This window comes from Phasianus colchicus, chromosome 39, assembly GCF_987193195.1.
Source record: "Phasianus colchicus chromosome 39, bPhaCol1.hap1.1, whole genome shotgun sequence".
Lineage (NCBI taxonomy): Eukaryota > Metazoa > Chordata > Aves > Galliformes > Phasianidae > Phasianus > Phasianus colchicus.
In genome coordinates this window covers 96,542-108,938 of record NC_143474.1, presented here as the reverse complement: position 1 = coordinate 108,938, position 12,397 = coordinate 96,542, and the positions used below count along the sequence as shown (strand labels likewise).

General features: G+C 57.3%; 1 protein-coding gene across 1 annotated transcript in view; it reads left to right on the top strand.

Annotated features, from left to right (window-relative positions):
• The window catches only part of LOC149913250 (uncharacterized), a 34,589-nt gene extending 29,799 nt beyond the window's left edge, over window positions 1-4,790 (top strand). The window contains exon 9 of the mRNA XM_090130205.1: window positions 3,891-4,790. Within this exon, the coding sequence (XP_089986331.1) occupies window positions 3,891-4,074 (184 nt within the window). The 3' untranslated portion in view covers window positions 4,075-4,790. The remainder of the gene's footprint in view (window positions 1-3,890) is intronic.
• The last annotated feature ends 7,607 nt before the right edge of the window (window positions 4,791-12,397 follow it).

Genomic DNA, 12,397 nt, shown 5'->3' with positions numbered 1-12,397 from the left:
TTCTGGGAGAAAATACCATGTTTGGGAGAATGGTGGCATTTCTGGGAGAAAATATCCTATTTTTTTGGAAAAAGTCACATATGGCATTGTCATGTAGTATTTTGTGGATGAACCATGAAATATATCCAAGAAAACCTGTATTTCTGGAAGAAAATGTCATCTATTTAGGGAGAAAGCTGGTTTTTCAGGGAGAAAATATCCTTCTTTGGGGAGAAACAGGCCCATTTTGGATGGCCAAGTAGTACTTGTGGGAGTAAATGTCATGCATTTGGTAGAACGGTGGTATTTCTGGGAGGAAATGACCACCGTTCCTCCGTAGGTGTGGAAGAAAGTGTCCTCTTTAGGATTGAAATGTGATACTTCCGGAGGAAAATGTCATCTATTTGGTCGAAAAGTAGTGTTTCTGGGAGAGAATGTCATTTGATTGGAGAAAGGAGGTATTTCTAGAAGATATTGTCTTATATTTGGAAGAAAGTGCTGTACGTTGTGGGAAAAACCAGCATTTCTGAGAGAAAATGTCATCTATTTGGGAGAAGGCTGGAATATCTGGGAGCTAATGTCTTCTTTTTGGAAGCAAATGCCATCCTTTGGGTGAAAAACGGGCATTTCTGAGAGACAATGTCATCAAATGGGGAGAAAGGTGACAATTGTAGGCAAAAATATCGTATGTTTGGGAAAAAGCGGGTATTTCTGGGAGAAAATGTAATCTACTTGGGAAATAGCTGGTATTTCTGGGAAAAAATGTCCTCTTTTTGTAGAAATTGTCATCTGTTTTGGAGAAAGGTGGTGTTTCTGGGAGAAAATCTCATGTGCTTGGGAAAAAGTTGGTATTTGTGGGAGAAATTGTCCTCTTTTTGGAGAAAGTGTTATCTTGAGGATTGTAATGTGGTATTGTTTGGAGAAAGCATGAGGTATTTCTAAGAAAAGTGGTATTCCCAGGAGACAGGATCATCGTTCTGGGGGAGTGCGGGTGAGGTGGTATGTTTGTGACAAAGCTGGTATTTCTGGAAGAAAACATCCTCTATTTACGCGACAACTGGTCTTTGTGGCAGAAAATGTCACCCCTTGGGGAGATGAAACGGCTGCCTGATTGTTAGGAGTGTGAAGTAGTGTAATTGGGAGGAAATGTGAATTATTTCTAAGAAAGCTGTTATTTCTGGGAGAAGAGATAGTATTTCTGGGGGAAAATGTCCTCTCTTTGAGGGAATGCCGGTATGTCTGGAAGGAAATCTATTTTTGGAGGAAACTGCAATAGGAAGGATAGAAAAGTGGTATTTCTGGTCGAAAATGTCCTCTGTTTTGGGAGAAGGCTGGTATTTCTGGGCAAAAATAGTGTATTTCTGGGCAGAAATATGGTCTTTCAAGTTGAAAGTGGTATTTCTGGGAGAAAATGCAATAGACATGAGAGAAAAGTGGTACTTTGTGGAGAATCTCTCCTACGTTTGGCTGCAAATGTCACCTGGAACAGTTGAAGGTAGTATTTTTTGGAGAAAATGTCAGTTCTTCTGAAGAAAAGTGCTATTCCTGGGAGAGACTGCCATCTTTGGTTGGAAAAGGTCCCATCTTGGAGAGAATGCTAGTGTTTCTGGGAGAGAAGACCGTCTATGTTTGAAAAAGCAGGGAGTAGTGAGAGGAAAGGTCCTAGTGTTTGGGGTGAAAACAACATCTGGAGAGGATGAGCATGGTGTTTCTGGAAGACAAAGTCCTGTATTTGTGAGCAAAGTGGTATTTCTCGGAGAAAATGTCATCTCTTAGGCAGAAAGCTAGTATTTCTGTGGTCCAATGCCATATTCTTGATGGAAAGTATCATCATGTGCAGTGTGAATAGTACTTGTGGGATGAAATGCCATCTCTGTGGGAGAATGGTGGTATTTTGTTGAGATAATGTCATATTTTTGGAAGAAAGCTGGTTTTCCTGTCAGAAAATGTGATAGTTTTAGCTGAAAATATCCTATTTACTATTGTAGTGTTGTATTTTTTGGAGAAAAAGGAAACTGATATTTCTGTGCAAAAATATCATGTATTTGGAAGAAATGTTCATGTATCTTTGACAAAGCTGGCATTTCTGGGAGAAAATTTCATCTATTTTGAAGAATGCTTGTATTTCTGGGATAAAATACCATAGTTTTGGAACAAATTGTCATATTTCGCATTGAGAAGTGATCTTTCTGGAAGAAAATATCATGCATTTGGGAGAGCACTGCTATTTTGGGGATACGACGTCATTTTTTCAGCACTAGTGACACGAGGGAAGAGGCCAAAGCCCAGTTCACTACAACCTCCCTTCAGGTAGTTAGAGAGAACGAGAAGGTGTTTCTGAGCCTCCTCTTCTCCAGACTGAACAATCCCAGCTCCTTCAGCCGCTCCTCGTCAGGTCTGTGCTCCAGACCCCTCACCAGTTTTGGCACCCTTCTTTGAACCCGCTCCAGGGTTCATACCGCTGATGTCTTTGTAAAAGGGCTCCTTGTTCCTTTTAACCCCAGCGGCCAGGCTGAGTTCAAGCTGGGCCTTTCGGATTTTCCCTCTACACACCCCAGCAACTTCTCTTTCTGAGTCAGCCGTCCCTTCTTCCACTGGAGGTAGATTCTCTTGTTCTCCCGGAGCCTCAAGAATCGCTCCCTGTTCATCCCTCCCCGCCGGTCTTCTTCCCCGCCGGCTCATTTTGCTGCTCAGGGGGACAGCCAGCTCCTGCGCCTTTAAGACTTCCTTCCTGAAGAGCCACCAGCCGTCTTGGACCCCTTTAATCTCTAAGAGGGAAACCCAGGGGATTCCCCTTACTCCCATCAAAATGGCCTTTTCTCCCAGATAGACCAGTTTTCTCCCAAATACGTGACATTTTCTCCCACATAGACCAGGTTTCTCCCAAAGATGGCATAAATTCCCCAGGAAATACCAGCTTATTCTTCAAAATATGGCCTTTTCCCCCAAAGTGCCAGCTTTCTCACAAACACATGTCATTTTCCAACCAAGTATCACAGAATCACAGAATCGTAGGGGTTGGGAGGGACCTTCAGAGATGATTGAGTCCAACCTCCCTGCCAAAGCAGGTTCCCTATATCAGGTCGCACAAGTAGGCGTCCAGGCAGGTCTTGAATATCTCCAGAGAAGGAGACTCCACAGCCTCCCTGGGCAGCCTGTTCCAGTGCTCCATCACCCTCACCGTAAAGAAGTTCTTGCGCACATTGGTGCGGAACTTCCTATGCTCCAGTTTTCAGCCGTTTCCCCTTGTCCAGTCTTCACATACCGCTGAAAAGAGACTGGCCTCGCCACTCTGCCCCCCACACCTCAGATATTTATAGACCTGGATCAGGTCCCCTCTCAGTCTTCTCTTCTCAAGGCTAAACAGGCCCAGCTCCCTCAGACTTTCCTCATAGGAGAGACACTCCAGGCCCTTCACCACCTTTGTGGCTCTCCGCTGGACTCTTTCCAAGAGATCCCTGTCTTTTTTTGTACTGGGGAGCCCAGAACTGGACACAGTACTCCAGATGAGGCCTTACCAGGGCAGAGGAGAGGGGGAGGATCACCTCCCTCGACCTGCTGGCCACGCTCTTTTTAATGCACCCCAGAATGCCGTTGGTCCTCTTGGCCACAAGGGCACACTGCTGGCTCATGGCCAACCTGTCGTCCACCAGGACACCCAGGTCCCTCTCTGCAGAGCTCCTCTCCAGCAGCTCATCCCCCAACCTGTACCGGTGCATGCAATTATTCCTCCCTAGGTGCAAGACTCTACACTTGCTTTTGTTACACCTCATCAGGTTTCTTTCTGCCCAGCTCTCCAGCCTGTCCAGGTCTCGCTGAATGGCAGCACAGCCTTCAGGCGTGTCAGCCAATCCTCCCAACTTCGTATCATCAGCAAAATTGCTGAGGGTGGCCACTATCCCCTCATCCAGGTCATTGATGAAGATGTTGAACAAGACTGGACCCAGCACCGACCCCTGGGGAACACCGCTGGTTACAGGTCTCCAACCAGACTCTGCACCGCCAACAACGACCCTCTGCGCTCTGCCAGTCAGCCAGTTCTCAACCCACCTCACTGTCCACTCATCTATCCACACTTCCTCAGCTTCGTTGTAAGGATGTATGTAAGGGAGACAGTATCAAATGCCTTGCTGAAATCAAGGTAGACCACATCCACTGCTCTCCCCCCATCCACCCAGCCAGAGACAACATCATAGAAGGCTACCAGGTTGGTCAAGCACGACCTCCCCCTGGTGAACCCATGCTGACTACTCCTGATAACCTCCTTCTCTTCCAGTTGTCTGGAGATGGCATCCAGCACAAGCTGCTCCATCACCTTTCCAGGGACAGAGGTGAGGCTGACTGGCCTGTAATTGCCTGGATCTTCCTTCTTGCCCTTTTTGAAGACCGGAGTGACATTGGCTATCCTCCAGTCCTCAGGCACCTCCCCCATTCTCCAAGACCTCTCAAAGATGACAGAGAGCGGTTCAGCAATCACCTCTGCCAGCTCCCTCAGCACCCGTGGATGCATCCCATCGGGTCCCATGGATTTGTGAAGATTGGTGTTGTCCAGGCGCTCTCAGACCACCTCTTCCCTGACTAAAGGGAAGTCTTCCATTACCCAGACCCTTTCATGAACCTCCAGGATCTCGGATTCCTGAGGGGGAGCTTTTTCACTGAAGACAGAAGCAAAGAAGGCGTTCAGTATCTCCGTCTTCTCAGCATCCCCCGTTACCAGAACACCCCCCTCACTTAGTAGGGGACCTACATTCTCCCTAGTCTTCCTTTTACTGTTAGCATACTTAAAAAAGCCTTTTTTATTATCCTTTATCACCTTTGCCAGGTTCAATTCCAGGTGGGCTTTAGCCTTCCTCGTTGCATCCTTGCAGGCCCTGACAACATTTCTATATTCTTCCCAGGCGGTCAGACCATTTTTCCACATTTCGTGGGCCTTCTTCTTTCCTTTGAGTTTGCGCACGAGCTCCTTGCTCATCCACACAGGTCTCCTGCCACCCTTTCCCGATTTCTTCCTCACAGGGACGCACCGATCCTGAGCTGGGAAGAAGAGCTGTTTAAATGCTGACCAGCTCTCACAGGCCCTCTTACCTTCTAACACCCTAGCCCACGGGATATCTCCAAGTAGGTCCCAGAAGAGATCAAAGTTGGCTCTCCTCCTAAAGTCCAGGGTAGCAGTCCTACTTTTTGCTTTAGTTCTTCCACTCAGGATCTTGAATTCCACCATCTCGTGGTCACTACAACCCAAACTACCTCCGACCTTTACTTCCCTGACAGGCCCTTCTCTATTAGTGAGAATAAGGTCCAGCAACACCCCTCCCCTCATTGACTCCTCAACCACCTGCATCAGAAAGTTGTCCTCAACACATTGCAGGAACCGTCTGGACCGCACGTGCCTGGCCACATTGCTTATCCAGCAAATATCTGGATAATTGAAGTCCCCCATGAGCACCAGCGCCTGGGATCGTGACGCTGCTTCCAGTTGCTTATGGAAGGCCTCATCAACCTCCTCTTCCTGATCAGGGGGTCTGTAGTACACTACCACGACAGTGTCAGGAAAAGAGCACATTTTCGCCCACACGTACCAGTTTTCTGCCTCAAAATAGGGAAGTTTCACCCACAAATACCTGTTATCTCCATTACATTGGACATTTTCTTCCAGAAATACCTGCTCATGCCCCAATATTAGGACAGTTTCTCCCAGAAATATCAGCTTTCTCCCCAGAAATATGTCATTGTTGGTCAAATATACCAGTTTTCTCCCAAATATAGGACATTTTCTCCAACAGATACCAGCTTTCTCCCCCCAAATTGGACATTTTCTCCCAGAAATGCCAGTTTTCTCCAAAATATATAAAGTATTCTGCCAGAAATACCAGTTTTCTGCCTGAAAGGAGGGCAGTTTCTCCCACAAATACCTGTTTTATCCACCAAAACAGGACATTTTCTCCCAGAAATACCACCTTCCTCCCGCCAAAATATGTCTTTTTCTCCCAGAAATACCAGCTTTCATCCCTCCCCTCCCCTCCCTCTTCGACCACTCCCCTCCCCTTCCACTCCCATTCCCTCCTCTGCCACTGCCCTCCCCTCCCTTTTCGACGGGAGGGGACAGAAGGGGTCGGGAGAGGAGGGGAGGGGAGGGGTGTGAAAGGGGAGGGGAGGGGATGGTAGAATAGGGGTGGGGACGGGAGGGGTCGAAAGGGGAGGAGAGGGGACTGGAAGGGTTGGGAAGGGGAGTGGCAGGGACGTGTGGGGAGGGGAGGAGTTGGTTGGGGACGGGAGGATTCGGGAGGGGAGGGGCGGGGAGGGGAAGCGAGGGGAGGGGTGTGGAAGGTAAGGGGAGGGGAGGGGATGGAAGGGGTCGGGAGGGTAGAGGAGCTAAGGGGAGGGGAGAGGAAGGGTAGGGGAGGGGAGGGGAGGATTCGGGAGGGGAGGGGATGGGAGTGGTGTGGAAGGGAAGGGGAGTGACGGGGACGGAGGGGTCGGGAGGGGAGGGGAGGGGACGGGAGCGGATGGGAGGGGAGGCAAGGGGTGTGGATGGGGAGGGGAGGGGAGGGGTTGGAAGCGGAGCGGAGGGGAGAGGAAGGGGAAGGGAGGGGAGGGGAGGGTGGGGACGGGAGGGGTCAGGAGGGTAGGGTAGGGGAGTGGAAGGGGAGGGGATGGTTACGGGAGGGGAGGGGAGTGGAAGGGGAGGGGAGTGGAGGGGATGGGAGCGGTGGTGTCGGGAGGAGAGGGGAGAGGAGGGGTGGGGACAGGAGTGGAGTGGAGGGGAGTGGGAGGGGAGGGGAGCGGAAGGGTAGGAAGGGGAGGGGAGGGAATGGGAGTGGAAGGGAAGGGGAGGGGTCGAATGGGGAGGGGAGTGGAGGTGTTGGAAGGGGCGGAGAGTAGAAGGGGAGGGATGGGGTGGGCAGGGGAGGGGAGGGTAGGGGATTGGAAGGGGAGGGGTGGGGACGGGATGGGTCAGGAGGGTCTGGGAGGGGAGTGGAAGGAGAGGGGAAGTGAGGGAAGGAGAGGGAAGGGTTAGGGGAGGGGAGGGGTGTTAAAGGGGAAGGGAGGGGTGGAGAGGGGAGCAGACAGGAGTGGAGGGGAGGGGAGTGGAATGTGAGGGGAGAGGAGGGGAGGGGGGGGAGTGGAGGGGACGGGAGGGGAGGGGTAGAAAGGGGAGGGGACGGCAGTGGAAGAGGAGGGAATGTGAGTGGACGGGGGGGGAGGGGAGGGGTCCAATGGGGAGGGGAGGGGAGGGGAGGGGAGGGGCGAGGAGTAGAAGGGGAGGAATGGGGTGGGCAGGGGAGGGGAGGGGATTGGAAGGGGAGGGTAGGCGAGGGCAGGGGTGTTGATGGGAGGTGTCGGGAGGGGAGGGGAGTGGAAGGGGAGTGAAGGGGATGCAAGGGGAGGGGAGGGGATGTGAGGGGAGGTCTGGGGACGGGAGGGGTCGGGAGGGGAGGGGGGTGGAAAGGGAGGGGAGGGGATGGGAGTGGAAGGGAAGGGAAGGGATAGGGAGGGGAGAGGTCGGGAGGGGAAGGCAGGGGAGGGGTGTCGAGGTCAGTGGAGGGGAGAGGAGCTGAGCGGAGGGCAGGCGAGTGGAATGGAGGGGAAGGGGAGAGGAGGGAAGGGGAGGGGTGTGGATGGGGATGTGGATGTGGAGGGGAGGGGATGGAAAGTGGAGCGGAGGGGAGGGGATGGGTGGGGACAGGATGGGTCATGAGGGTCGGGGAGGGAGTGGAAGGTTAGGGGAGGTGAGGGAAGGAGAGGAGAGGGGAAGGGGAAGGGGAGGGGAGGAGTAGGGAGGGGATGAAAGGAAGGGGGAGTGAAGGGGTGGGGAGTGGAAGGCTAGGGGAGGGGAGGGGAAGGGCGGGGAGGAAAGGGGAGGGGAGCGGAGAAGTGAGGAGGGAAGGGGAGGGGAGAGCAGGGAAGGGGAGTGAAGGCATTTGGAAGGGGTGGGGAGTGGAAGGGGAGGGGAGGGGACGGGAGGGGACGGGAGAGGACGTGAGGGGAGGGGAGAGAAGGGGAGGGGAGGGGTGTAAAAGGGGAGGGGAGGGGAGAGGTCGGGAGGGGAGGCGAGGGGAGGGGAGGAGATGGGTGGGATGGGAGGATTCGGGAGGGAAGGGGAGTGTAAGGGAAGGGGAGGGGAGGGGAGTGGAGGAGACGAGAGGGGTGGGGAGAGGAGGGGAGTGGAAGGGGAGGGAAGGGGCGTTAAATGGGAGGGGAGAGGTCGGGAGGAAAGGGAAGGGAAGGGAAGGGAAGGGAAGGGAAGGGAAGGGAAGGGAAGGGAAGGGAAGGGAAGGGAAGGGAAGGGAAGGGAAGGGAAGGGAAGGGAAGGGAAGGGAAGGGAAGGGAAGGGAAGGGAAGGGAAGGGAAGGGAAGGGAAGGGGAGGGGAGGGGAGGGGAGGGGAGGGGAGGGGAGGGGAGAGGAGGGGAGGGAAGGGAGATGAGGGGAAGGGAAGGGAGGGGAAGGGAGGGGAGGGGTGTGGAGGGGAGTGGAAGGGGTGGGAAGGGGTGTGGAGGGGATGGAAGGGGAGGGTAGGAGAGGGGAGGGGCGGAGAGGGGAGGGGAGGGGAGTGGAAGGGGTGCTAAGGGGATGGGATGGGAGGGGAGGGGAGGGGAGGGGAGGGGAGGGAGTGTGAAGAGTTGCGAAGGGGAGGGGAGGTTAAGGGAGAAGAGGGGAGGGGAGTGGAAGGGGTGAGAAGGGGAGGGGAGTGGTAGGGGTGGGAAGGGGAGCGGAGGGGAGGGGAGGGGAGGGATCAGAGGGGAGGGGAGGGTAAGGGAGGGGATGGCTGGGGAGTGGAAGTGGTGAGAAGGGGTGCGGAGGAGAGGGAAGGGGAGGGGAGTGGAAGGGGTGGGAAGGGGTGCGGAAGGTATAGGTGGGGATGGGAGGGGAGGGGAGGAGAGGGGAGGGGATGGGAGAGGAAGGTGTTTGAAGATGTGCGAAGAAGAGGGGAGGGGAGGGTAAGGGAGGAGAGGGGATGGGAGGGGAGGGGAGAGGTTTGGAAAGGAGGGGTGGGAGGGAAGGGGAGGGGAGGGGAGTGGAGTGGTGGGGAGGGGAAGGTGTGTTAAGAGGTGCGAAGGGGAGGGGAGGGTAAGGGAGGGGAGGGGAGGGGAGGGTAAGGGAGGGGAGGGGAGGGGAGGGGAGGGGAGGGGAGGGGAGGGGAGGGGAGGGGAGGGAGTGGAAGTGGTGAGAGTGGGGAAGGAGGGGAGGGAAGGTGAGGGGAGTGGAAGGGTTGGGAAGGGCTTGCGGAAGGGATGGGAGGGGAGGGGACGGGAGGGGAGGGGAAGGGAGGGGAGGTAGGGAAGGGGAGGGGAGGGAAGTGGAGGGGAGGGGAGGGAAAGGAAGGGGAGGGAAAGGGAGGGGAGGGCAGGGTTGTGGAAGGGGTGGAAGGGGTGCGGAGTGTAGGGAAGGGGAGGGGAGTGGAAGGTTGGGAAAGGTAGCGAAGAGGAGGGGAAGGGAGGGGAGGCGAGGGGAAGGGAGGGGATGGGGGGGGGAGGGGAGGGCTGGGCAGGGGTGGGGAGGGGAGGGGAGAGGAAGTTGTGTGAAGAGGTGCGAAGGGGAGAGGAAGAGAGGGTAAGGGAGGAGGGGGGAGGGGAGGGTAAGGGAGGGGATGGCAGGGGAGTGGAAGGGGTGGTGAGGGGATGGCTGGCGAGGGGAGGGGAGGGGATGGGAGGGGTGTGGAGGGGAAGGGGTGTGGAGGGGAGAGGAGGGGAGGGGAGCGGAGGAAAGGGGAGGGGAGAGGAGGGGAGGGGAAGGTGTGAGAAGAGGTGTGAGGGAGTGGGGTGGGGAGGGTACGGGAGGAGAGGGTAGGGGAGTGTAAGGGAGGGGATGGCAGCTGATTGGAAGGGGCTAGAAGGGGTGTGGAGGGGAATGATGGGGAGGGGAGTGGAAGGGGTTGGAAGGGGTGCGGATGAAATGGGAAGGGAGGGGAGGGGAGGAAAGGGGAGGAAAGGGGAGGAAAGGGGAGGAAAGGGGAGGAAAGGGGAGCAGAGGGGAGGGGAGTGGAGGGTAGGGGAAGGCAGGGGAGGAGAGGGGAGGGGAATGTTTGTGACGAGGTACGAAGGGGAGGGGAGGGGAGGGGAGGGGAGGGGAGGGGAGGGGAGGGGAGGGGAGGGGAGGGGAGGGGAGGGGAGGGGAGGGGAGGGGAGGGGAAGGTGTGCTGAGATGTGTGAAGGAAAGGGGAGGGGAGGGTATGGGAGGAGAGGGGAGGGGAGGGTATGGGAGGGGATGGCAGCTGATTGGAAGGGGTGAGAAGGGGTGTGGAGGGGCGGGAAGGGGAGAAGAGTCGAAGGTGTTGGAAGGGGTGCGGAGGAAATGGGAGGGTAGGGGAGGGAATGGAGGGGAGGGGAGGGGATGGCAGGGGAGTGGATGGGGTGAGAAGGGGTGCGAAGGGGAGGGAAGGGGAGGGGAGTTGTAGGGGTGGGAAGGGGTGCAGAGGAAATGGGAAGGGAGGGGAAGGAAGGGGAGGGGAGGGGGGGTTAGGGTAGGGGAGTGCAGGAAAGGGGAGGGGGTGTGAAGAGGTGCGAAGGGGAGGGGAGGGGAGGGGAGGGGAGGGGAGGGGAGGAAAGGGGAGGGGAGGGTAAGGGGTGGGAAGGGGAGGGGAATGGAAGGTGTGAGAAGGGGTGCATAGGGGAGGAAAGGGGAGGGAAGGGAAGGGTTGGGAAGGGGGGCAGAGGGGATGGTAGGGGATGGGAGACGACGGGGGGGGAGGGGCGGGGTGGAGAGGGGAGGGGAGGGGGGGAGGGGAGGGGAGGGTAGTGGAAGTGGTGAGAAAAGGTGCGGAGGGGAGGGAAGGGGAGGGGAGTGGAAGGGGTGGGATGGTTTGCGGAGTTGAGGGGAGGGGAAGGTGAGTGAAGAGGTGCAAAGGGGACAGGAGGGGAGGGAAAGGGAGGGGAGGGGAGGGGAGGGGAAGGTAGGTGAGGGGAAGGGAGGGGAGGGCAGGGTAGTGGAAGGGGTTTGAAGGGGTGCGGACGGGAGGGAAGATGAGAAGAGTGGAAGGGGTAGGAAGGGGTGCGGAGGGGACGGGTGGGGAGGGGAGGGAAGGGGAGGGGAGTGGAAGGTGTGTGAAGGGGTTCAAAGGGGAGGGGAGGGGAAAGGAAGTGAGGACTGGAAACGGGAGGGGAGGGGAAGGGGAGGGGAGGGAAGGGTAGGGGAAGGGTTGAGTAGGGGAAGGCAGGGGAAGGGATGGAATGTGAAGGGGGGGGAGAGGAGGGGAGGGAACGGACGGGAGGGGAGGGGAGTGGTGGGGTGGGGAGTGGTAGGGGAGGTGAGGGGAGGGAAGGGGAGGGGAGGTGAGGGGAGGTAAGGGGAGGCGAGGGGAGGGGGGGAAGGGGTGCAAAGGGGAGGGGAGGGGAGGGGAGGGGAGGGGAGGGGAGGGGAGGGGAGGGGAGGGGAGGGGAGGGGAGGGGAAGGGAGGTGAAGCGGAGTGGAAGGTGTGGGAACGGGTGCGGAGGCGAAGGAAGGGGAGGGGAGGAGAGGGGAAGGGATTGGAGGGGACGGGAGGGGAGGGGAGGGGAGGGGAGGGGAGGAAGAGGGGAAGTTGTGTGAAAGGGTTTAAAGGGGAGGGGAGGGGAAAGGAAGGGAGGAGAGGAGAGGAGAGGGGAGGGGTGGTGAGGGGAGGGGAGGGGAGGGCAGGGGAAGGGAGGGGAAGGGGAGGGGAGGGGAAGGGATTGGTGGAAACGGGAGGGGAGGGGAGGGGAGTTAAACGAAAGGAAAGGGGAGGTGAGCGGAGGGGAGGGGAGGGGATGGGAGTGGGAGGGGAGGGGAGGAGAGGGGAGGGGACGGGAGGGGATCAGATTGGAAGGGGTGGGAAGGGGTGTGGAGGGGAGGGGAAGGGAGAGAGGGGAGTGGAGGGGACCGGAGGGGAGAGGAGGAGAGTGGAAGGGGTTGGGAAGGGGTGTGGAGGTGATTGGTGGGGAGGGGATGGGAGGGGAGGGGAGGGGAGAAGAAGGGGTGAGAAGGGGTGCGGAGGGGATGGGAGGGGAGGGGAAGGGAAGGGAGGGGAGGAAAGGACAGGGGAGGGGAGGGGAGGACAGGTGGCGGGAGGGGAGGGGAAGGGGATGGGAGGGGAGGAGAAGGGAGGGGAGGGGAAGGGTGGGGAGGGAAGGGGATTGGATTGGAAGGGGTGGGAAGGGATACGGAGGAGAGGGGAGGGGAGGGGAGTGGAAGGGGAGTGGAGGGCAGGAGAAGGGATGGAAGAGGAGGGGAGGGGAAAGTGTGTGAAGGGGTTCAAAGGGGAGGGGATGGGAAGGGGAGGTGTTTGGAGGTGTGTGAAGGAGTGCGGAGGGCAGGGGAGGGGAGAAGAGGGGAGCGGAGTGGTGGGGAGGGGTGCGGAGGGGATGGGAGGGAAGGGGAGGGGAGGGAAAGGGAGCGGAGGGGAGGGGAGTGGAGGGTGTGTGAAGAGGTGCAAAGGGGAGGGGAGGGTAAGGGGAGGAGAGG